The 24974-nt window shown below is 42.3% G+C and overlaps 1 protein-coding gene across 1 annotated transcript; it reads left to right on the forward strand.

Moving 5' to 3' along the window:
- Nucleotides 1–336: 336 nt before the first annotated feature.
- Nucleotides 337–19814, forward strand: sqlea (squalene epoxidase a). Its single transcript, XM_007907529.2, has 11 exons — nt 337–830; nt 5697–5940; nt 8041–8221; nt 8752–8848; nt 10849–10962; nt 11775–11946; nt 12989–13084; nt 13919–14061; nt 15081–15177; nt 16636–16723; nt 17216–19814. Exons 1-11 carry the CDS (start codon nt 534–536, stop codon nt 17406–17408), a joined length of 1722 nt encoding a protein of 573 aa, XP_007905720.1. The 5' UTR covers nt 337–533; the 3' UTR covers nt 17409–19814.
- Nucleotides 19815–24974: the final 5160 nt, after the last annotated feature.

A 24974-nucleotide genomic window follows, 5' to 3' on the forward strand; every position in this document is an offset into this window, starting at 1 on the left:
AATTCCTGAAGGGTACCTCTGTGTGGCAGAGAGAGGGGGGGATTAATTGTAGGGGTATTAATAGGGAGGGAGGGGGCAGTGGTGGGGTGGGGGAGGGGGGTCTGTATAGCTTCTTTATAGCTGGGTAAAGAGAACTGCTATTTACTGTATGTACATCTCTCGCTGTTTGAATGATCTCAGTAACCACCTTGACAGGATTTTTATTCTCTCTCTCTCGTCTCTGATTCTCTCTTTCTCTCCTCGCAGTGACACGGCGATCGGTTGGGGATAAGTAACGTGAAGAAGATTGTTTTAAGAAAAAGACGACCGTGGGGTGGTGGGGAGGGGTGGGGGGGGGGGGGGAGGGGGGAGGGCGAACACAGAGAGAACATCTCAGTCAAGAAAGCATAGGAATTCATCAAGAAAAAAACTAACGTTTTATTTGGTGCAGTAAAGTAGCTTTTTTTTTAAAAAAAAAGGAAGGTTAGACCCAGTGTTGGAATTTTAGTTCATTTTAATCGCAGCTCGGTTAAATCTAGGGAAGGATTTGAAAAATGTGGACTTTCCTTGGAATCGCTACTTTTACGTACGTGTATAAGAAATGCGATGACTTGCTGAGTGTGAGCTATGCGAACAAGGAGCTGTTGGTGGCATTCCTGGCTTTTTTGACGCTGGGATTGATCCTGTCCTATCGCCATCGCTATGGGCAGGGGCAAGAGAAAGAGCAACCCTCCAGACTGGGGTTCATCTCCCAGCTCATCTCGGCCCTGCCCCTGGTCAGATCTCTTCTCAGAGGGACTGCAAACCCAAACTCAGCCTCCAACTGCACCGAGCCAGGCAAAGCACCGCAGGTAGGAACAGCCAGGTTTGTTTATTGTAGAAAAGGTGGGGGGAGGGGGGGAGGAGACGAACATTTGTGTCAAAATGAAGTTATCTGTGACTGTTGGGCAATGTTACACAATTCTGATATTGATTAGGTTTACACATCATAAAATATGTATACAGCAATATGTACTTAACCAACCTGCCATCACTTTGTCTCCACAAATGTTCATTCCTCCCGCCCCGACCGGGTCACCTGCAGGGTACCCCAAGGCTCCATCTTTGGTCACCTTTTTTTCCTCATTTCATGCTCCCTCTCGAGGATGTCATCCGCAGACACGAGGGAAACTTTCACATGTATGCAAATGACACCCAAAACTCCAGGACCGCTGATGTTCTGTCAGCTTGTCTGTTAGACATCAGGGCCTGGATGGGCACAGACTTCCTGCAGCTGAACGTTGACAAGATGGAAGCCATACTTCATGGCTCCTCATCAACGTCTTCTCTTGTAGCTCTGACCTCCTCAACTTCCCGACCTTTCGCTAAGTCTTACTTGAACCTGCGCATAGCCTGGGCGTCAGGTTTGACCCACAGCTATCCTTCTTCCCCCATATCCAGTCCCTAACCACGACAGCTTTCCTCCATCTCCACCACATTGCCCGCCTCCTACTGTACTTCACCCCCATCACAGCCGAAACACTTGTCACATCTTCTTCACCTCCCACCTCAACTACAATTCCCTCCTCTCTGGTCTCCCCAACTCCACTACCCACAAACTACAACTGATTCAGAACTCCGAAGCCCAAATATTCAGCAACTTGCATTTATATAGTGCCCTCACACAGGATAGCATCCCAGAGTGCTACTCATCCACACTAAACTCTGTACACCATCACACTCGTCCTTGCTGGCTACCTATCAAGATCCTCTCACTTGTCTACAAATGCCTACACAGCCTGGCCCTCCCTATCTAACCTGCTTTCTCCCCACTCCACTACCCACTGCCTCCGCTTGTGCTTGTCCTTCTTCCCTTCTGCTCCACCATCGGTGGCCACACTTCCAGCCACTATGCCCTGAAACTTTGGAACTCTCTCCCCCAATCCTTCCACCTTGCCCCATCCTTCCCCTCTTTTGGATCATGACTGAAGATCTTCTGCCTTGACTATGTTCATGATCACCTCCTCCCTCCCCCTGACTGGGCTTCGTGAGTTGCACTGAGAAGCTGCCCCACCTGAAGGGCGTTATATAAATACAAGTAATTGTTATGTAGGATACATTAATTTGATCAGAGCTATCTCTTAATATATGTATTCTCTTACTAGAATAACTCAACATAAAAATAGCATCATAATTTAGGGAAATTCAATATTCTTGCATTTTTTTGAACAAGCTAAAGGTCATTGGAATTGTTTTAGGAAACCGAGTGATGCTGCAACGGAAAAACAGTTGGGTGGGTATTCTGGACAGACGAGATCAAATAGGCCAAACAGCCTGCTTCAACTGAACTTCTATTGAATGTTCTTGTGACATAAGGAATGGTAGTGTTATATTGATTACATTTGAAATATAGTTTATAGATGGAATACCATTTTAAATAATAAAGGTCAGCAACTAATTATATTAGAGTTGTCATAGCATACTATGTGATTAATTATTAAAAAATATTTTGTTGCTTAGATATTCACAAGTTCTAGTCTGCCTCAAATGATTCAGATGAGATTTAATAATAATAATCCTTGTATTTTATATAGCATCTTTCAAGTCGGAAGAACATCCTTACAAGTTCACAGCAGTGCTTCAAAGGATTTAGTGTAAACTGTAGTGTCTGTGTATTTTGTTGGTGAATGTGGCAGTCAATTTGGACACAGCAATGCCTCACAAGTGAATGACCAATTTTATTTGCAAGATTATTGGCTAGGACACCAGGAGAAACTCCCTTCTCTTTACAATTTGGCACAGAGCTATGTTTATGAAAATGTTCAGTTTTATTCAAAGCAAAATCGCTAATAAAATCAATCTCCTGTTTAACAGGGAATTCGTATTGAATTTTTAGTGGGTCCTTTAAGCTGTTAATTATTATCAAATTCAGGGCAATTGTGAGGTGGTGTGTGCAGTATAAGAAACCACTATTCTGAACTGACAATTGTAGCCAGTCTATGATCGCTAAGTATGCGTTTTCAAGATTAAGTTACTTTTCTGAAGTACTTTTATTTGAACTTTTTTGAATAATAAAACAATTATTTTAAGTTTTTGTTTTGAATAAACAAAAAAGGAAAACATCTCTGACCTTGTCAAGCTCCCTGACTCCCTTCAAACTCACCAAACCAATGCTCGACTCTGGTGTTTGGTTCATTTCTCAGTTTTCCTTTCTGCTTCACATTTGGTCTCTGATATCCAATCCCTGTCCCAGTATGAAGCAGGAAGGAGAAATGAGGAATCAACCAAATACCCAGTTGCCCATTTCTTCACCTTCACCACATTGACCCCCATCTCACATTTTTGTTGTCGCTTAGCTATGGAGTGTATTCGAAAAGTCTAGATCATCAACCATTAGCTTCAGCCAAAAGTAGAGTCCTGTAGCTCAGTGGTTAGAGCACTCGCTTTGCAAGCGAGAGACCTGAGTTCAATTCCAGGCAGGTCAGGGCGAAACCTTGGGCAAGTTTCCTTACTCCACACACCTAATAATAATCCTTCCAAAACCAAAAACAATAATAAATTGGTCATTTTCAATCTACGACTGTTTGTGGGACATTGCTGTGCGCAATTGGCTGCCGCGTTCGCCCACAAATATACAGTCAATTCACTTTACAGTGTGTGTTCTGTGAAGCGCTTTGGGACGTCCTCCCGACGTGAAAAGCGCTATATCAAATGCAAGGATTATTATTAAAAGTACATTGTCCATATCTTCATCTACACCAAATTCTGCATGCCCTTCAATCCAGTCCTTGTCAGGGTCCACTGTCTTCTTAAGGATTCTATAAATACAAAATCCTGTTTACCCAAAACTCTACCACCTGCATACTAACCCGCTTTAACTCCGTAGTCCCCATCACACCAGTTCTAGCCGGGCTCCACTGGCTCCCGATCACCGAATGGATAAATTTCAATATCCTCACACTCATCTTCAAATCCCTTCATGCACGGGCACCAATCTATCTCTCCGATCTAATTACTCCCCAACCTAGTACCCATTGTCTACGCTCAACTGACTCTGGCCTCCTTCCCCTTGTGCCCTCCGTTCCAACATCTGGCCGAACTTTCAGCCACCACGTCCCAAAACTCTGGAACAATCTCTCCACCTTGCACCATCCTTCCCCACCACCATCCTTGCGCTTGAAGACTTTCCTCTTCGACCATGCCTGCGGATACCTGCCCCCACCCTCCGGCTCCATGTCGTGCTCCGCCACTGTCAAGCACTTGTTGAGGCCAACTCAGGCTTGTTGTAGATCCTTTGGACCTTCAGCTTCCATGCACCTAAACTCCCTCCCTCATCTCCATTTCTTTTTTTTCTTTTGGTCAGCCGGGTGTCGGACACATGCAGAAACCCATCACCCTGCTTAAGAGTATCCAAACTAAACTGAGAATTCCACGCATCCCAACTCATGTGGAGATTCCAGAGACTTGTGGAGTCGTGTAGTTCAGTGGTTAGAGCACTCGCGTCGCAAGCAAGAGTCCTGGGTTTGATTCCCGGCAGGGCAAAATGTTGTGCAAGTTTTGTTACTCCACACGCCTCTGTTTACCTAGCAGTAAGGAGGAACCTGGTTGTTAGTCAATTGGTGGATCGATTTTCCGGGGATAATAATTCCTTCAAAAAAAAATTGGTCACTTCAATCCACGACTGTTCGTGGGACACTGCTGTGCGCAATTGGTTGTCGTGTTTCGCCCACAAAATGTACAGTCAATTCACTTTACAGTATATTCTGTGAAGCGCTTTGAGATGTCTTATATAAGACCCTATATCAAAGCAAAGATTATTATAGATTGTTGGAATGGAATGCGCTCCCTGGAGGTATTCATCCTGCTTATCTAATTCCAGAAAGTATTAGGGGTAGGATGGCAAGAATCAAGGCTTGGGGATCCCCGAGTGTGCTTTGGGGTACTCCTTGAGCCTGGCCACCTGAAGCCCCACAGGTTGCCATTGATAGCGCTGTCTGGCAAGCTTTCCCGCTGCTTGTCCAGCTAGGACCACCCTAACTGTTAGGGCTTTGGCTTGCATGGTATGTAGGAGCTGAGTGTGAAGAATCCCTGTGCCCAGTGACTGGTCTGCCCTTCCAGATCCTCAGGCTGTGCTGTCATCAGCAGTGCCCTGGAATACCGCAAACCAATCCTGGCTCAGGAATTGGATTACTGAGACCGCCAAAGAGAGATAGTCTCCATCTCACCCCCTCTTTTGTCAGTCTTTAAATCTGGCCTAAATATTTAACTCTTCAACCACACTTAAGGTCACCTCCCCTTCCTCCCTCGCTTGGGGTCCAACACCCACCTTGTGAAGCACTGCAAGATGTTATGCTACATGAAGATTGCAGTATAAATACAAGTTGTTGTTGAATAATTAAATTCTGGTTCACATTAAAGCAAGCTTTGTTTGGTGTAATGAAGCTAACAAGAATTTTAACTCTATGCTCATAACTACACTAACGTAATATTTAATCCCAAAAAAGATGTAGCACCTCATGGATTTGGAATACAATACAAAATTACATTTGTATAGCGCCTTTCACGTCGGGAGGAATTTTATTGAGAAGTGTAGAGAATGTGTATTTGTAGGTGAGCACATTTAATGGTTTTTATTTAGTCAATATTTAAAACCATTTCAGCTGATTTTAGCCGGAAAAATGAATAAGAGGACTTTAAAAGAAAAGCAGGGGTTTATCATGTATTCTTTCCTGATGCAGCACAACAAAAATGAAGTCAGTTTCTCTGAGTCCATTGAGACAGAGGACGAGATCCGTCTCCAGCCTGACCCTGAGATTATCATCGTGGGCTCAGGAGTGCTTGGATCTGCGATGGCTGCAGTCCTCGGGAGGGATGGAAGGAAGGTGACTGTGATCGAGAGAGACTTGAAGGAACCAGATAGGATTGTTGGAGAGCTTTTGCAGCCGGGTGGAGTCCGTGCACTGAGAGCACTTGGTCTTGAAGGTACAGACAATTGCTGATCAATAACATTAACATGGAATTCGCAGAACGAACAAAGTTAAATAACAACAAATTGCATTTATATGAATGAATCTTTCCCTGAAGGAGACTAATGGCCTGAACACTGATTCTTGTTTACATGTTTAAAATTGCAGACTTCTAGATATTCTGCTGTCTCAGTGGGTAAATGCGCTGCCTGGTATGATACACAACCTTCCTCAAAACCACACAACCTTTCCATTCTCTGGTTGTGTGGTACGATAGTGTATTCATTCCAAGAACACAAGATCGTTGGATGAAAAAGGTCATTAGGACCCACTCTTACAATCTTTAATCAGAGCATCAAGTTGTTTTTAAACAAGTTGACTATCCTGGCCTCTACCATCCTTCCGGGAAAGCTGTTCCAGTTGTTAATTACCTTCTGGGTAAAGAATATTGCCCTCTTGTGCTGATTCTTACCCACGGGTAGTGAGTACTTTACATCAGCCGTGCCAGCAGAGAGCTCAGGAGAGGCACATCCCCAGATGGATGATTAGCACAAAATCACACAATAATCTTATTTATTTTAGGAAAACCAAAACAGGAGGAGGCCATTCAGCCCATCAAGCCTGTTTACCCATTTTTTGTTATTCTCTGCAGTTCTGTGAAAGAAGTCCATTAAATTTTTGATTCATGATCTACCCTCACAAAGCCATGTTGATCACTGCTGATCTCTGCATATTTATTTAGAAGTTCCCCATTCTTTCCCTGACAATAGATTCCAGTAATGTGCCTACCACTGATGTTGAACTCAGAGCCTATAGCTGCTTGTTTTGTCCCTTCCTGTCTTGTTTAATGGAGTTACATTTGCTGTCCTCCAATTCTCTCGTACAATTCCCAAATCTGTTGTATTTTAGGAAATAATTAAAGTCTTGTGCACCTCCCTGATGGACTGATCAGTGTTGGGAAGTTGGCTAGCGTCTTGATCGAGCATTTTTAACTTGAACAAACTCAAGATTGTTTTGGGGGAAAAACAATTTCAATCTCTAAATCCAATTTTTTTAAGTTTATATATTCTAAATATTTAATGACACAATTATAGCATTCGGGACAATAAATTCAGTGAATAATTGTAATAATTTTCTCTCTCCTAACTAATAAGATGCTTCAGATCTTTTTCTGAACTTTATCCTACAAATAAAATCTTTTAACTTGCATTTTAAAAATAAACCCAGATTTTGGTTGGACTTTTAAATAATAATAAATAATCCTTATATTTGTTATAGCGAGATATACTTTAAAGTGTAGTGACTCTGCAAATATGGCAGCCAATTTGCACACAGCAATGTCCGATAAACAACCATGAATTAAATGACCAATTTTTATTTGCAGGATTGTAGGCCGGGATCCAGGGAGAAACTCCCTTCTCTTTTAAATAGTGCTATGGAATCTTTAGCATTTCCCTGAATATTGAGACGGCCTCGGTTTAACGTCTCATTCCGAAGGAAGAACTTTGCAACAAATAGAGGAAAAAAATATGCTGCAACATGTGCTTTGCCTCTTACTCTTAAACTAATAAACAAAAAAAGGATTTCCTTGATCTGAGTTGAGTTAGCTGATAATAATCCTTGCATTTTTTGATAAAGACACTTATCACGCCTTCGAGATATCTCAAAGCACTTCACAGAATATACTGTAAAGTGAATTTACTGTATATTTTCTGTGCGAAACGTCACATCATACCAGCTAGGGTGCTACATACTAGTTGAATTTTCCTTAGATCAGGGAGAGGATAATCAGCCAGGCTTCTGAACATTAGCCAGCTGGAAGGTATGTTAGTTATGTAAAGGATTAGGCTCGGCTGTAGTGTCCTCACTATTGAACAACCTGCTGACGCTCACCACTAAGACTTACATGTGATTAATGCCGATCAGATGAGGTATTGGAAGTTCCATGTCCTGTTGAAAGTAATAAGTAAACACTTTCAGAGGAGAAGGGGAGGACAGAAAAATCGCAAGTGGTGGGGAGGGGGGAAGCTATTAAAAAGTTATAAGTGCGCTTTGAAAACACACACAGGCGCAACTGCACATTTTGCACAGGAATATATTTTTCTTTTTTCTCCAGAGGCTGCTGCAGGCCTTGATGCCCACACGGTAAATGGTTACATTATACATGACATGGCGAGTAAGACCGAGGTGGAGATCCCTTACCCTCTGGATGAAAACAGTCAAGTGCAATGTGGAACAGCATTTCACCATGGGCGCTTCATCATGGGACTCAGGAGAACAGCTATGGCAGAACCCAAGTAAGACGATCGCTCGTTCATTATTTATTTGTTATAACATTCAGAACCACATGGCTCTAGAATTACTGCAGTTGTTTTCTGCCTAACTATTCTATCAATGCTGCATCTAATTAGCTGGAAAAGAAAGAAACCCAAATGTTGCAATGGGTAAAGATTGAATGTGTCACAGAAACATTTATATTTCTCCCCGCTTCATCTGCCACCCCTTCTCCTCCTGAGAAATTCTAGCAGTTGCATCAATGCTACGCTTTTCTCTACAGGTTTAGCCACCCCTTTGTCTCGTGAAAGCCTTTACTCCTCATACTGGGCCCAGTTCCACGGATCACTCTTCGCCCATCTGACCATTCTTCATTTCAGCCACTGGAGAAGCTCAACATCAGTGGTTAAACACAATACTCTGTATTCTGAAGCTAATCAATAGCAGCTACTTTACCTTGTGTAGCAGTACTTTATGTGGTGAAAAGTCTAAAAGCACTTTGACAAATTCAAGGAAAAAGACATAAACCAACTTTCGAACATCTGTTTTACAGTGTAACATTCATCGAAGGGATTGTGACACATTTGCTGGAAGAAGATAGTCAAGTTACAGGAGTTCAGTATAGAGAGAAAGAAAATGGAGATGTGAAGGTTTGTAAATTATTTATCTGAAATGACAATCACCAGAGAGGCATGTATCTGGTATCCTGGGTTCCCGACACTGTGCAATGACAGGTAGAGCTACTGATCATAAAGACAAATCATTTCAGTTTATTCTCAGCTCTAATAATCATTGACAAGTTTGTATTCTTCCAAGTGATTTCCCACCACCACAGATATAATAATAATTCTTGCATTTGGTTTAGTGCCTTTCACGTTGGGAGGATTCTTCACAGGATTTGCTTAAAGTGGAGTGACTGCATTTGTAGGTGAATGCGGTTGCCAATTTGCACACAGCAATGTCCCACAAACAGCCATGAAGTGAATATCAAAATTTTATTTGGGGAATTGTTGGCCAGGACACTGAGAAAAACTTCCTTGTCATTTTGAATAGTGCTGTGGGTTCTTTTAACATCCACCTGAATAAGCAGACACGATCTTGGTTTCACATCTCATCCGAAAGACGGCACCTCCCACCAAAGCAACCGACCCCGAGCACTTTTTAGTATGGGGTCACAAAAGGTAGTTTTAGAATCCTCACCATCAACTGAGCTCAGAAAACTCAGCAGACCAGGATCAAAGTGGAGATGTTCCTGATCTACATAGTTTATTGGAGTGTCAGTTTAGACTGAGTTCAAGGCCTAACATGAAGCTTGAACCCACAACCTCCTGACTCAGAATCAAGAGTGCTACTACTGTGTCAGACTGACACACAAACAATGATACTTTGGCGTACTATTTTCATTTTAATTATATTTTCAGTTTGTTTAGATTAAATAATTATGGGGGTTTGCACCTGGGTCTATATTTACATTATTTATAAGTTGCAGAACTTACAGAAAACAGTGTTCAAAATTAAGATTGTATTCAGGTGTTTGGCAAATTTTGGATGCTCTGAAATGCTAAGAAAATAGAATAAATCTAGACACAGATGAAATTTCTCCCCTTATGTTTTGCAATTGCATATATCTGAAATAGAATACAGATAAAAACATTAGGATAAACTCCATTGATAGGTCACTGTGTAAATACACCTGGTATTGTATAATTATATTTATTAATAGATCCTCCCCCCAAAAAAAATAGTCACTCAATCCATGACTGTTTGTGGGACACTGCTGTGTGCAATTGGCTGCCGCATTTCGCCTACAAAATACATAGTCACTATACTTTTTCACAATATTTTGTGAAACACTTTGAGACGTCTCAATGAAGTGAAAAGGCGCTATATCAAATGCAAGAATTCTTCTTATTATTAATGTTATAATTGTGATCCTAAACTATGTAGATCAGAAACATCTCCGCTTTGATCCCTGGTCTGCTGAGTCTTCTGAGCTCAGTTGATGGTGAGGATTCTAAAACTGTCTTTTGTGACCCCATACTAAAAAGGAGGGAAACAACAAATCGGTATTCCCTTACTTCTGATCATTATCCAGTGAAGTCTGCTGGAAAGCTTGCAGATGTTAACTGAGGCCAAGATTTCTCCTGCATGTGACGTCTCCTGCAGGTACATAGCCTGTCCTGTGGAAACTCACTGTCTAGGCTCACACAGGAAGAATGTCCACGTCAGTGAATACCAGTGGGCAGCTGATCCCTTTGGAACATGTATAACTGTGGGTTAGAGGTTGAATAGCTTCAGACGCTATGGATTCCCGGCAGGGCGAAACTTGGGCAAGTCTCCTTATACTAGACGCCTCTATTTACCTAATAGTAAGTAGAGACCTGGTTGTTAGACGGTTGTCAGATCGCTTTTCTGGGGTAATATTTCCTTCAAAATATATAAAAACAATTTGGTCACTCAATCCACAATCGTATGTGGGACACTGCTGTACACAATTCGCTGCCACATTTCGCCCACAAAATATAGTCAATTCACTTTACAGTGTATTCAGAGAAGCACTTTGAGACATCTCAAAGACGCGATAAGGCACTATATCAAATGCAAGGATTATTATTATTATTACTTAAAGACAATTGATGTTAAATCGCAGGAACTCCGTGCCCCACTGACTGTGGTAGCTGACGGCCACTTCTCCAAGTTCAGGAAAAACTTGGTGAAAGGCAAAGTGAGCATTTCATCCCATTTTGTTGGCTGCATTATGAAGGTAAGACAATTCAAATGGTATTTATTATGGACCAGTTTCAGTTTACATATCACCTACTGCTTGGCTTCATTTCCCTATAGCAAAGTAAAGTGTTTATATCTCTTGTCTTATTTTCTCTCTATGCCAGTAGCGCAAGCTCCACTGGCTCCCTGGCTCCCAACAAATCAAATTTAAAATGATAGTTCTTACTTTAAAAGGCTTCCATGATTTTCCCTCAGCTGTCACTACCTTTGTTCCACCAGCTCTGGCCTTCTTAGTGCCCCCACCTCCTCCACCCCAGAATAACGTTATGCAAGTATTTTAACCCACAATTTGTAACTCTTCTGAAATCCCTTCATCTCGCCTCCCCTCCCTCTGTGCTTTCCATCCCGTATAAAACCTGTGACAAAGAAACATTCTCCAGCACTGCCCTAGATTGTCAGCTTGGACCATGAGCTCAAAGTCTCGATGTGGAGCTTGAACCCACAATTTTGTTACTTGGAGGCAAGAATGCTACTAACTGATCCAGGCTGACAATATTTTAAAATGACTAATTTATAGCTATGTAATATTACCATAACTTATCCAATATTTGTCCCAGTACATGTTTTGTCCAATATGTGATCTATTTTACAACAATGCCAAAGTTGTGACCTAGAGGGAAATTGTATTCTCCCAATTTTTTATTTCAGTGCAGGATTTAATTGTGAGAAGAAATATTTTCAGGTCAGTTAATTGAACAGAGCAGCTTCAAAGTGTAACAAGTTGTGGAAATGATAAATCGGAATCAATGCTGTGCTGGACTTGCTCTTTAATTTATTTGTACCTTTCAGGATTCTCCACAATTCAAACCAAACCACGCTGAACTTGTTCTGGCCAACCCCAGCCCTATTCTTATCTACCAAATATCAACCAATGAAACTCGAGTGCTCATCGATATCAGAGGAGAAATTCCAAGGAACCTTAAAGACTACATGATTGAGAAAATCTATCCACAGCTTCCAGGTAAGTGCGGTGCATTTATGTGAATCCCTCCATTATCTCTCTGGTTTCAAAGGTCTATATGTTGCCTGTGCCTGAGAGAGGAGATAAGTTGCAGCCCCCTCACCCCGGGTGTCTGCCAATGCTATTCCAAACTAACTATAAGGAGGCATGAAAAAGTGGCTCTCTTCTTAAGAGGTTTCAGCCTAAGATCAAGTCATTGTGCCGTGTATGCATGTGTGTCCAGACAGATAGCTTCTACTCCCAACAGGCAAAATACTGCAGATGCTGGAAATCTGAAATAAATACACAAGGCCCTGGGAACACGCAGCAGGTCAGGCAGCATCTATAGAGAGAGGAAAATGAGTTAATGTTTAGGGTCAATAACCTTTTGTGCTACCTGACCTGCTGTGTGTTCCCAGCAACTTCAGTTTCTACTCCAAATGGCAATCCACCAGCAGGAGTTGGTGAGTTGGTGGATAGCAATTTGGAGCAGCAACTATTCCTCTTTTTCTATCTCCTCTCGTTTCCCCCCCCCCCCCAGCCCGGGTGCAGTAGATTAATCTTACTACCCCCAACTTGTACCCTGGAGTGAGCTCTATTAACTCACGATGAACCAGAGGTTGAACCTGAACCCGTTCTACTTTGTATGATGGAAACATTGGACACACAGTATCAAGAAAAGCAAATGCCCCCTCACAAGAGGACAGTAGATGGCAATGTTTTTGGAACGCTGAAATTATCTGGTGATGCTTGCTCTCTTCTGCAGTTTCAACCAAAAACCTCTGGCACATAATGATCGTACGTTGGTGATGGTGTTGACTACCCTATTTTAAAAAAACTTATATTGGTGCATAGTATAAGCCTGCAATATTATCTTATGATAGTAAACCAAGTTAGATGATGGTCGAACAAGAACTGTCCAGGACTTGGTATTTATCTTTAGTAGGTGGTAATTACAGAGTGAGATTGGTGTGTAGTTAAAACTTCTGGGGTTACTTTTGTTGCTGGAAAACATGCATTGTTGTGATACCTTCAAGAATAAATGCTGACTTTTCTTCAACAGAGCACATACAAGAGCCATTCCTACTTGCAATTCAGAATGATCGGTTGCGGACCATGCCTGCGAGCTTCCTGCCTCCTTCCCCCATGTATAAATCAGGTAAAACTTGGCAATGAATTGGCAAAATGTGCCAGTAACATCTTCCCAATCTTAAACTATACAATATCAAGAATATATTTTGATCACCTATAAAATACACTCCTGCGATCTTTTGAGACTTCTTCCTCGAGTGAAAGGCACCATATCAAATGTAAGTATTATTGTTAGACCACTGATGACTGTAAATAGCAATAAATCATTAAGGTTTTATAATAGAAAATTCCATTGTAAAGTTACAGCAAAATAATCCACATGAATTTTAAAGTAGTTGATGAAAAAACAGTGCAACTTTTCCTTGTCACAAATAAATGTTTTTGTTAACATCTCTTCTGTGCAGTGCAGTCTGCATTCCTCCTTAATGATCTTTAACATGTCCTGAATGAGGCAATGTGGCTGGGCATGCCAATGGAACATGCCTGGAACAAAATTTCTGATGGGCAATGGGTGAAGGGGAGAATGGCTGCCAATACCTCATATAGTGAAATAAATACCAATACTTTATGGTACTTAGTGGACTGTTTCCAGTCATACACCTCGTACTCTCCAGAATTGGATAAACAGGGTGTGTCTTTCAGGGGAGAGAGTGCACTTCCATTTCAGAGACAGGGAAATTACCGTGTGTAGGTGGCATATATGGAACTCTCAATCAGGTTTGGATACTCCTAAGCATGGTGATGGGTTGCACTTTTGACACTTGGCTGACCAAAAAAAAAGTATTCATCAAAAGGTTAGCATTGGGTGTTGTGCTAGAACTCTGTTTGTTAATGGGTTTAGTGAATGTTAAGCTGTGATTTAATATTTTTTAAAAGAAACATTTCTCTGTGTTTTATCCAGGTGTGCTGCTCTTGGGTGATGCTTACAACATGCGCCATCCTCTGACAGGAGGGGGTATGAGCGTTGTACTAAATGACGTGAAGATATGGCGAGATCTCCTGTGCAATATTCCAGATCTCTACGATGATGCCGCAATGCTTCAGGTGAGGGGTATGCCCTGCAGCACAGGATTTTATAAGTGAGCTGGATTTTCTGTCTGACCATTCTTGGTAACTTGACTTTATTGGCACAAATTGTAGTGAGGTAGGAGTTAGACTGAAATGTCTAGTAAGCAATTTATTTTCCTTGAGATTAATGAAAACGTTCATAGGTTCGGACATATGAAAGACAAGTTTAGGGAAGATACCAGGAAGTATTTCCTTACACAGAGATAAGTAACAACTTCAGAGGCTTGTATGTTGTCTGTTTACTTACATTGGTAATCTATTATTAGCAACATAACAGTATAGCAATCCCAGTAATCTTGTCATAGGCGGAAATACCAGCCTTCATTTTTCCAGAATACTCAATGACCCAACTGTCCCCCGAATACAGCATTGAGCTGCTTGTTAACTAATTCCAGAGTCCTGAGAACTGACCCCCTTCCAGTTATTACTTATCCCCTGGGTAAAATATATTTCCTGATGTCTGTCCAGAAATTCCTCTTTGCAACTCAGGATTTGTGTCCTCTTATTCTACTGATATGTTGTGCCTAAAAGTATTGTTATGGGTCAACTTCCTCATTCTCATTTAGGAACGTTTATACCTCTATGAAGTCCCCTCCATAAGATGTCTGTCTTATACTAGAGAGGTTCGGATGAAGAAAGTCCTTTGACCCATTTTCTCTCATTCTTCCAGAATACCTAATGTATTCAGTTTTGTGGTTGTTTCTGGAGATATAAAATTCAAAATGATATTGGAACCGTTCCGGTCACGGTCTTTAAAGAAGAAATTCTGATGTGTGTAAACTGGATACTGGCAGCAAGAATCCATTCAGTGAGGAAGGTGACAAGGCATGATGTATATTGTCTGTGACCACAGCTGGTAAACTGAAATAGCTCCTTTGGGATAAAAAGGCACAATTCAGACATCAAATCCAATTTGCACATGAACTGTGCACACATATGAAGAGTCACTTGTATCTTGGAAATAAATTTGACCTAACCTCTTGTGGCTTTTGCAGGCAAAGAAGACATTCCACTGGGCAAGGAAGAGGTCTCATTCCTTTGTGGTCAATGTTCTGGCTCAAGCTCTCTATGAACTATTTGCTGCTACAGATGGTAAGCTCAGACTCCTGGAAACAATAGAGGCTTAAATGTATATACACTTCCCATTACACAGTGTAGGGTTTTAATTGCACTTAGTGACCATGCTAAACTCCTATTACTTAGTAACAGAAACTGGAATAACACAAGAATCCCATGCTTGAGCATTGATCACAAGAGAGGTTCAGATGAAGAAAGACAATTTGTTGTTATTCTGCTGTAAATTTTATCCTGTGAGTGTCTGACTCCTACAAGCCAAGAAGGCATCAGGTTTGATCCTTCTTCTGTGATCATCTAAGCCAGGGTAGCAGTCGGGGCATTGGAACTTCAGGTTAGGGAGAGGAAAACCCGACGGGGTTCCTTTTCCTGATTGCTATCCAGAGGGTCCTGCTAGATGGTGTATGTATCTTGATGTTGAGTAAGGACAGGAACGAGGCTTGGTTGTAATACTACCATGGTAAAATATTCCTAGACTACTGACATTTGCGGTCAAGGCTAACACATGAACAGGGACCATTTGGTGAGGTATCGTAGGGTAATCAGTGCAGGAAAATTGACCAGGGGAAAAAATAGCCTTTATTCATAAATTAAATTGTTAAGAGCAAGATTTTACCAATTATCATTTAATGCTTCCAGTATAATATTTATATTCTTCTATGTACTCTTGGATACATGGATGGGAGCTGCAGCTAAGCTGCAGGTGAGATAGGGGCACAGATGTGTGACGATCCGGAGATGTAGGAAAGCAGTCTTCATCAAGGATCAGATAAATGGTTTTAAGCAGAGCTGAGGGTCAACCAAATACCAGGATTGTACACTGGCTTGGTGAGTTGGAGTGAGCAACCAAGGAGATTGATGGAATTGGCATCAGAGACAAAAAGGATGGCATCCTAAAAACAAGATGGCTTTAGTTTTGTTGACATTCAGCTAAAGGAAGTTTAACAATAACAACAATAATCCTGGAATTTAGGGTAGAAGTGAAGAGGGAGGATGGGTGTCATTTGCAGACATGTGGAATTGCAGCCAATACCTGCAATGATGTGACCAACAGTGAGTATATAAATAAGAATTTGAGTAGAAATCTGGTGAATACCGCAGCAGACCATTGCAGGGGCAAGAGGTTAAGTCAGTAGGTGACATTTGATGAAAAGTAGACATAATTTCTGGTTATTACAACAACTTGCATTTATATAGTGCCCTTCATACAAGGCAGTGTTTCCCAGCGCTGGGCAGCCGTGTAGTTTTTGACACCAATCCGGGAGAAAGGGGAGGTGATCTTAGGCACAATCAACCAAGACTTTAAGTGTGATTTGAAGAAGGCTAAAGAAAGGCACAAGGCTGAGGGATTGAGACAGAGTAATCCAGAGGTTTTGGGCACAGTGGTTTAATAAGTTTGCTAGATGGACCCAGTGGGATACTCCTGCCTGAAATTGTTACTGTGTAAGTGATTCATTTTATTTCATTTATTTCCAGATTCCTTGCATCAGCTCCGGAAAGCCTGTTTTCATTACTTTAAGTTGGGTGGACAGTGTGTGTCAGGGCCAGTGGGGCTGTTATCAGTGTGAGTACCAACAATGAAAATTAGCAGTAATTTAATATAAACTTTGAAGACGACATCTCTTAATCACAAAGAAGGGGAAAGGTTGCTGCCCTTACAGTTCAGTTTTGTGTGCACCTAAGTAAAGCTGTTAGTCTTATTCATGGTATGTTCCTAATCTGTTTTAAGGAAGCCTGCCAATAGAAGGTGCAGGAATGTGTTATAGAAATATTCTCATCCATCTTCCCGATCCAACCCCTCTCCTTCCTTGTGGACAGGTGCACAACCTTTTGTTCAAAGACGTAGCTAAAAGATGCTTTTTTCAGGGATCAACCCAGGGTAGACCCCAAGTCCCTAGGCACACACGTGAAGCGAGTTAACCAGAGATTGGCTGCTCCTCATAGAAATTTGTCTCAGTGTGTAAGAAAGGAAGGAAGAGGGATCCGGTATTATTATGGACGTTGTTGATAAATGTACATTTTCTTCAGCACTGATTGGTTATTTTCTTTCCATTAGGCTTTCTCCGGATCCTATGACTTTGATCGGGCATTTTTTTGCTGTGGCACTTTATGCCATTTACTTCTCCTTCAAGTCTGAGCCCTGGTATATGAAACCACGTGCTTTCCTGAATGGTGGTGCCATTGTCTATCGTGCCTGCACTGTTATTTTTCCTCTCATTTATTCTGAAATGAAATACCTTATTTACTGAATAACCTACAAAATAAGGGCAAGATTACACAAGAACAAAGAAATACAAACAAAACACAGAAAGCCTTTGCAGTTGTCAAACACTTACCTCAACTCTGTGTTGAACAAGTCCACACTATTGTTTAATTGATGAGAAAAAATCTAGGTTCCCCTCCTGCATCCAGCCGAGTAACAGATTAGCGCTTTGGCAAAACATGAAACTTTGTATTGCTGTCACCAAATTATTTAAATGGATTGCCATTTTATAAGAAATTCCCCTTGGGTAACTCACAATATGGTGTGGTTTGAGTATCCAATCCTGGAATGCACAAGATTTGTGCCTGCTCTGTGCTGAGTTAGACAATCTTAGTTGATACACCAGTTGGGTACTACAATCATCCTCAATCTCCCCCTGAATATGGAGGAGGGAAAAAATCAGTCAAGATTCCCACTCTTAATCATTCTCCCTAAGGGTAGGACTGGTCTCGATTGTGATAACATCCCACCTGTAATGGACAAAAAGGATACCAACAATCCATTGTGTGTGTAGGGTCACACATGAAGAATGATTGATTGGGCAATAGCGTGGGTCAGGAGAGGGGAAAATTGCGAGGGGGTAGGAGGGAAGAAGATAAATAAATAACAAGTGCTGATTGTGGCTTTCGACTAAATTAGACATCTGCTCATGAAATTGGAGAAGAACTACTTGGATATAGATTTACTTTATGTAGCATTTCAGAGCGTACAACATTTTTCAAATTGTTGAATTCAGTCTTAACTTCGCATTTGGTTTTCTGTAGTTCTTAAACAAACTTGCAGAATGATTACTTGGCCAATGATTCAGCAAGTTCTTTTTGCTTGGGCAATCATTCTGCAAGTTCTTTTAAGAACTACACATAAGCTTTCACATTAAGGCTGTATTTAAGACTTCTCTAAAATGCTACAGAAATAGAGGAAAATCTCGACCAAGCTGAAATTTGCAACCAGAGGTGCTTCCAATTTTTATTTGCGCTGTTCCAACCCAAACATTCACAGAAAGTACATATGGTACTTTGAAACTTGAATAGTTTTCCAATCGAAGGCAGTGGCTTTGTGAGCAGGCAATTATTATTTATAATCGATCTAATTTATAATCTATAGATTTAACTAAAATCCAAATTTACCTAACACTTTTGACAGTAACACATTCCAGGGATAAATGCCTTATTGAATCAACTTGTGGGACCCAATTTATTTCTCAGCAGTACTACTGTAGTCCATACTGTAGTCCATCAATTTAGTTAAAAAGAGGAACCAGAGAAGTGACTCTGGTGGTATATCAATGTGGGACCCCTCCCCCATTTCCCCCGTAACCCAGGACTCAAAGTGGGTTAGTTTACTCAGCTTTCAGCCAACCCACCAGGCAGAATTCTTTGTAGTCGCAGAGTGCCTGCTCCTCAAAGGGGAGAGAATCGCAGGCAGAGAGTATTGTGTGTCAATGACTCTTAGCCCACCTCAGAGCAGCATTGAAGGCCCTATAGAGGACTCACTGGCTGACGGTATCATTCTCTATGCCTACAAAATACCCAAATCCTGTGAGATATTCTTCTGATGTGAAAAGCGCTGTATCAAATGGAAGGATTATAATAAAGAACAAAACATGATGGCCAGAGACACTTACTGATCACTGACGCTAATGAATGTTTAATTCTGCTGCTTATAATCTGTTTTCTATTATAGTAGTTAACGGCACAAAATTTGGTCATTTTCCTTTGTAATATGGTTACCCTATACTTTTATTCTGAATGGCTATTGGATGCAGTACTGATGTGCAACCACTAGATGTCACTTGTGTTATTATTAACAAAGCATTACAGCAACATCTAGAGATAGCAAACAGGTCCTGTATTTCCTCGCAGTACCAATACTTGTAGATTTTGTCTCATTCCTTATATAAAAACAAAATTTGTGCCAAACTCAATGGAAGCAGGGCAATCACATCCTCTTTTTGTTTTGGTCAGCCGGGTGTCATGCAGCCCACCTCCACATGGAAATCCCATAGACAGATTGTTGGAATGAAATGTGCACTCTCTCCTTGGAGGGACACATCCTGCTTACCTAATTCCGAAAAGTACTAGGCGCAGGTTAGCAAGAGCCAAGGCTTGGGACCCGAGAGTGCATTGAGATACTTAACTGCTGGATTCTAACTAGTTAAAACCAAATTGCTTGCCATTGATAGTAGTGTCTGGCAAGCTTTCCCACACTCTGTCTCATAAGTTTACATCTGAAATTTGTGTGCCGTATTAAAATTGTATATAATGTATAATTGTAAAATGAGTGAAGAATTTCCACTGGCTATATTTGTTCATTGCCTTTCGTTAATCTGCCATTCATTCTATGAATGTTCTATATTGGTATGTAACACATTTTATTAAAAGGTTTATCATTTGGCCAAAACTGGTAAAGATTTTATGTTTCGCCCACAAAATATACAGTTAATTCACTTTACAGTATATTCTGTGAAGCGCTTTGAGACATCTCAAAAACGTGATAAGGTGCTCATGGAGTCCTGTAGCTCAGTGGTTAGAGCACTCGCCTTGCAAGCGAGATACTTGGGTTCAATTCCAGGCAGGGCGAAACCTTGGGCAAGTTTCCTTACTCCACACGCCTAATAATAATCCCTCCAAAACAATAATAAGTTGGTCATTTTCAAGCCACGACTGTTTCTGGGACACTGGTGTGCGCAATTGGCTGCCGTATTTTGCCCACAAATATATGGTCAATTCACTTTACAGTATTCTGTGAAGCGCTTTGAGATGTCGAGAAGACGTGAAAAGTGCTATATCAAATGCAAGGATTATTATTTAATGTACTATATTTAACACTTATTAGATTCTAATTATACCAAATATAAGCACCATTGTTTATTATTATTACTCATCCCTGCGAAACATGTCAAAGTGCTTTATAAAAATTCTTAAGTGTTGTGCTTCAGTCAAATCCAGCCATTGTGTGTTTCACATGGTATAACACTAGATGGCACTATGGACTATAATAACAATCCCTCATCACTAATATCAGCCCGTAGAACAGCTCATAGATTTTAGTGTAAATCATGCAGCAGTGGTCAACCTTTTTGTTCGGCTTCTTCTTGATGCTACTTTGGGGTCATTAAGATGTGGCTTGTCAAATGCCTGCACCAATCCAGGTAAGTCCGCCCCAAATCAATATTTTGATTACAGTAGCTACTGAGCTGCGGGACCATAAATGAAGAAAAATATAATAAAGAAAGTTTTATTGGGTTGGCCGCCTGAAAAGATTGGCCATCACAGAAGAAGAATAGAGCATAATCGCAGGAGGGAATAATGGGTAAGAGTTAGAGTTGTACAAAGCATTGGCCTAACTTCACATGGAGTGGTGTGTTCAGTTCTGGATTGCAATAAGTACTCCCAGTATGGATTGTAATCCAGGTGCTCTTTCTGAATACAGGGATTTTAATGCCCCAAATCCCAGGATGGAAAATCTTTCCTCGGAAAATGCCAGGAAACTTGGCCAAGAGCACAGGTGCTGCACAGCAACCTCTCCCCAAAACAGTCACTTACCCACTCCCCTCCTCACCCCTGACAACAAGGGACTGACTGAGGCAGGGAGGGAGAGGGTTAGTGATGAGTAGATTTATTGATAAGAGAAAGTGGCATATACAGAAAGTGTGACAGAAAAAAAGGCAATGACACGTGCAGATGCTGAGAGAGAGAGAGACATATACACACACTTGCATTTATAGAGCACCCTCATGCAGGGTAGCGTCTCAGGAACTCTTGACAGTTGTGGAGCACATTGTGAGCCGGAGGGAGGGCAGAGGTGATTGTAAGTATTGTCGAAGAGGAAGGTTTTCAGCCACGACCTGAAGATGGGGAAGGAGGGGGCAAGGTGGGGATTTTGAGGGAGAGTGTTCCAGAGCTTAGGAGAGTAGTAGCTGAAAGTGCAGGATTCACAGAGAATGTTAATGAGGCATAAGGAAAGAATTAAAATAAAATGTTTACAGAAATACTGAAAAATATGGTGGCCTTGATCACCAAGAACATGACTTCTGATAAGGAGAATTGGAAAAAACACTTGGAATAAACTATGTCAGTTGGCATCCGTTATTGCATCTAGTGATAGTGGCTGCTACCATTATTGCATCTAGTGATAGTGGTTCAGTGCCCTTTGGATCACTATTGACTGTTAAACTGTAATAAAGGAAACAATCTTTTAACATCCAAATTGTATGCACACTGCTTCATTATTAAATAAAAATAGTTTCCTTACAGAGGGTCATTGGCCCTAAAGGGAGAGAGGAAGAAAGAATGTCAAAAACAGAGAAAGAGACAGTGACATACACAAGAGAGACCGATAGAAAGTGAAAAATGGAACAGCAACAGCAAAATAGATAAACATAACACAAATATCAAAAAAACTGAGGGGTTTGTGTTTGTGACACACAAAATCCTTTCTATCTGTGATGAGGGCTCCGTCTGCTTCCTCATCCTCCTGGACATCTCCGCCACGTTCGACACAGTCGATCACGCCATCCTCCTCCACCGCCTGTCCTCCATCATCCACCTCAGTGGGACTGCACTCACTTGGTTCGAGTCCTACCTTACAACCCACCAACACTACATTCCTGCAAATGGCTTATCTTTACGCTTCCACCCGGTCACCTGTGGGATACCCCAGCGATCCATCCTTAGTCCCCTTCTCTTCCTCATCTATATGCTCCCTCTCGGTGATGTCATCTGCAGACACAGGGTTCACTTCCACATGTATGTGGATGACACAACTCGACTTTTCCACCTCCAGCTGCAACCCCCAATCCCCTGATGTTCTGTCAGCTTGTCTGTCGGACATCAAGAGCTGGATGAGCGCAAACTTCCTGCAGTTAAACATGAACATACACTTTGGCTCCCATCAACATCTTCTGTCCCATAGTTCCAAACTCCTCAACCTACCCGACTTGTCTTTAAAACTCTCCGAGCCCGTGCGCAACTTAAGCGTCAGGATGTATATCCAGTTATCCTTCCTCCCCATATCCAGTCCCTGATCAACACCGCTTTCTTCCACCTTCGCCACATTGCCCGTTTCTGACAATACCTCATCCCAAAAGCTGCCAAAACCCTTGTCCATGCCTTCGTCACCTCTCGGCTGGACTACTCTAACACTCTCCTCGCCAGTCTCCACTATTCACAAAATTCAGCTAATTAAAACTCTGCCACCCGCATTCTCACCCGCACCAAACTCCACACCCGAATTACTCCAGTCCTTGCCAAACTCCACTGGTTTCCTGTCACAGAGCGGATCGACTTCAAGATCCTCACTCTAGTGTTTAAATCCCTCTATTCCTTGGCACCCTCCTATCTCTCTAACCTCCTCTCTCTCCACAGCAGTACCCGCTGCCTCCGCTCTACTGGGTCCGGCCTCCTCTGTGTCCCCCGAATCCTCCGCTCCACTATCAGCGGCCGTGCCTTCAGCCAGTATGCCAGGAAACTTTGGAACTCCCTCCCTCAACCCCTTCACCTCGCCCTCTCCTTCCCTATCTTCAGGTCACGCCTGAAGATCTTCCTCTTCGACCACACCTACGGTCACCTGCCTCCTCCCCTTGGCTCAGCCTCGGGCTCCACCATTGTTAAGGGTTCTGAGATGCAGCCGAGCGTGGAGGGCGCTACATAAATGCAAGTTGTCATTGTTGGGGGGTGGGTGCGGGGGGAGAGAGGGGGTGGAGGGGGTGTGAGCACAGTCAAATAGAGAGAGAGAGAAAGAAAGCAACGCAGCAATTGACGTAAAGGCTATGGGAGAGGGAGAGTGGGAAATCACAGGGTTCCAACAGAAAGAGCAAAAGAAAAGGAATGAGAATGAAGGGAGGGGAAATTTTGCGAAGGGCTAACTGTCTCACTTTGAAACTGTATTGCTTTTGGTTTCCAAAGGCCACTTCACAAGAAAAGGGAGGAAAAGATTGCAAAAGTTGGGAATTTTTACATTGGAGACGGTCATATCAAAACAAAAACAGAAGTCGCTGGGAACACTCAGCAGGTCAGGCAGCATCTATGGAGAAAGGAAAGTGAGTCAACGTCTCAGGTCCACAACACTTCGTCAGAACTGGAGCATGTTGGGAGGGAGAGGCTTTTAAGGGCTAACAGAAATGGGGGAGGCAGGGCAAGGAAGACAAAGGAGAAAATGGGGTAGAGGACAGGGTGGTAGGGTGGGGGAAGATTGCAACAAAATAGACAGACCATAGAGAGAAAAGGTGCGTCTGGGACCCAAATGATATGGTAATGGTCAATATTGATTTCAACAATTTCAGACCATAACAGCTCACCTTCCCCTTCTTCTGTGACCATTATCACATCGTCTGGGTCCCAGACACACCTATTTCTCTCTCCTCTGAGTATTCCAGTGACTTCTGTTTTTGTTTCAGATTTTCAGCACCTGCAGTATTTTGCATTTTGGTCATATCAAAACATTCTTGCAAGGTGAAGTAAAATGTGGAGAGGGAGTGCTATTTGGTAGGAGGGGATGTGAAGGATTACAACAACAACAACAACTTGGATTTTTATAGCGCCCTCCACGCTGGACGGCGTCTCAGAGCACTTTACAGTAACGGATCCCGGGACCGAGTCAGGGGGAGGGGGAGGAAGGTGACCAAAGGCGCGGTTGAAAGGAAAGGCCTTCAGCAGAGACCTGAAAATGGGAAGGAAGGGAACGAGACAAAGGGAGTGAGGAAGGCAGTTCCAAAGACTCGGGGCATAGTGACTGAAGGCACGGCCGCTGAGGGTGGAGCGGAGGACTCGGTGGCTGAGGAGGAGGCCAGACCCGGAGGAACGAAGGCAACAGATACTGTTTAATCAGAAATCCCTTTGATATGATACTGATGCATATATGTGTTGTAACTAAGTACTTTGAGATGTTTTCATGTTATACAACAACAACAAAATTGCACTTGTAAAGCGCCTTTCACGTCGGGAGGATGTCTCAAGGCGCTGGACAAAGTTATGTACCCGAGCTGGGGGTCGGGGTGGGGGGAGGGCAGGGGTGAAGCAGGGAGATCGGAAGCACGGTCGAAGAGGTGGGTCTTGAAGGTGGCGAGGGAGGGGGCAAGACGGAGGGACTGCAGGACTATTACTCTATTACTGAGACGTGGTTCCAGGGAGACCAAGGGTGGGAGCTAAACATTCCAGGGTATTCAACGTCATAGAATTATACAGCACCTAAAGAGGCCATTTGGCCCATCGCGTCTGCGGTGGCTCCTAAAAGAGTAATCCAACTCAATCCCACTGGCCCGCTTTCTTTCCATAGCCCTGCAATCCTGTCCTCCCCAAATACCCATCTACTTCTCTCTTACAAGTTGTTGAATTGGCTTCCACTACCCTTTCAGGAAATGCATTCCAGATCCGAACAACTCGTTGGGTGACATTTTTTTCCTAACCTCTCCTCTGTTTCTTTTAACAGCTATCTAAGATCAGTGTCCTCGGGTTACTGACCACATGCCAGTGGAAACAGTTTTTCCCGGTTCAACCTATCAAATCCTCTCATGATCTTGAAAACCTCTATTAAATCCCCTCTTAATCCTCTC

Source organism: Callorhinchus milii, unplaced genomic scaffold (genome assembly GCF_018977255.1).
Source record: "Callorhinchus milii isolate IMCB2004 unplaced genomic scaffold, IMCB_Cmil_1.0 Scaffold2, whole genome shotgun sequence".
Lineage (NCBI taxonomy): Eukaryota > Metazoa > Chordata > Chondrichthyes > Chimaeriformes > Callorhinchidae > Callorhinchus > Callorhinchus milii.

What these genes read in the sequence shown, in the direction of transcription:
- sqlea (XM_007907529.2), top strand. Translation starts at nt 534, where the DNA reads ATGTGGACTTTCCTTGGAATCGCTACTTTTACGTACGTGTATAAGAAA. An exon ending in GAGAGCACTTGGTCTTGAAG is followed by an intron (nt 5,941 to 8,040) that starts GTACAGACAATT and finishes TTTTTTCTCCAG; the next exon opens with AGGCTGCTGCAGGCCTTGAT. An exon ending in ACTATTTGCTGCTACAGATG is followed by an intron (nt 15,178 to 16,635) that starts GTAAGCTCAGAC and finishes ATTTATTTCCAG; the next exon opens with ATTCCTTGCATCAGCTCCGG.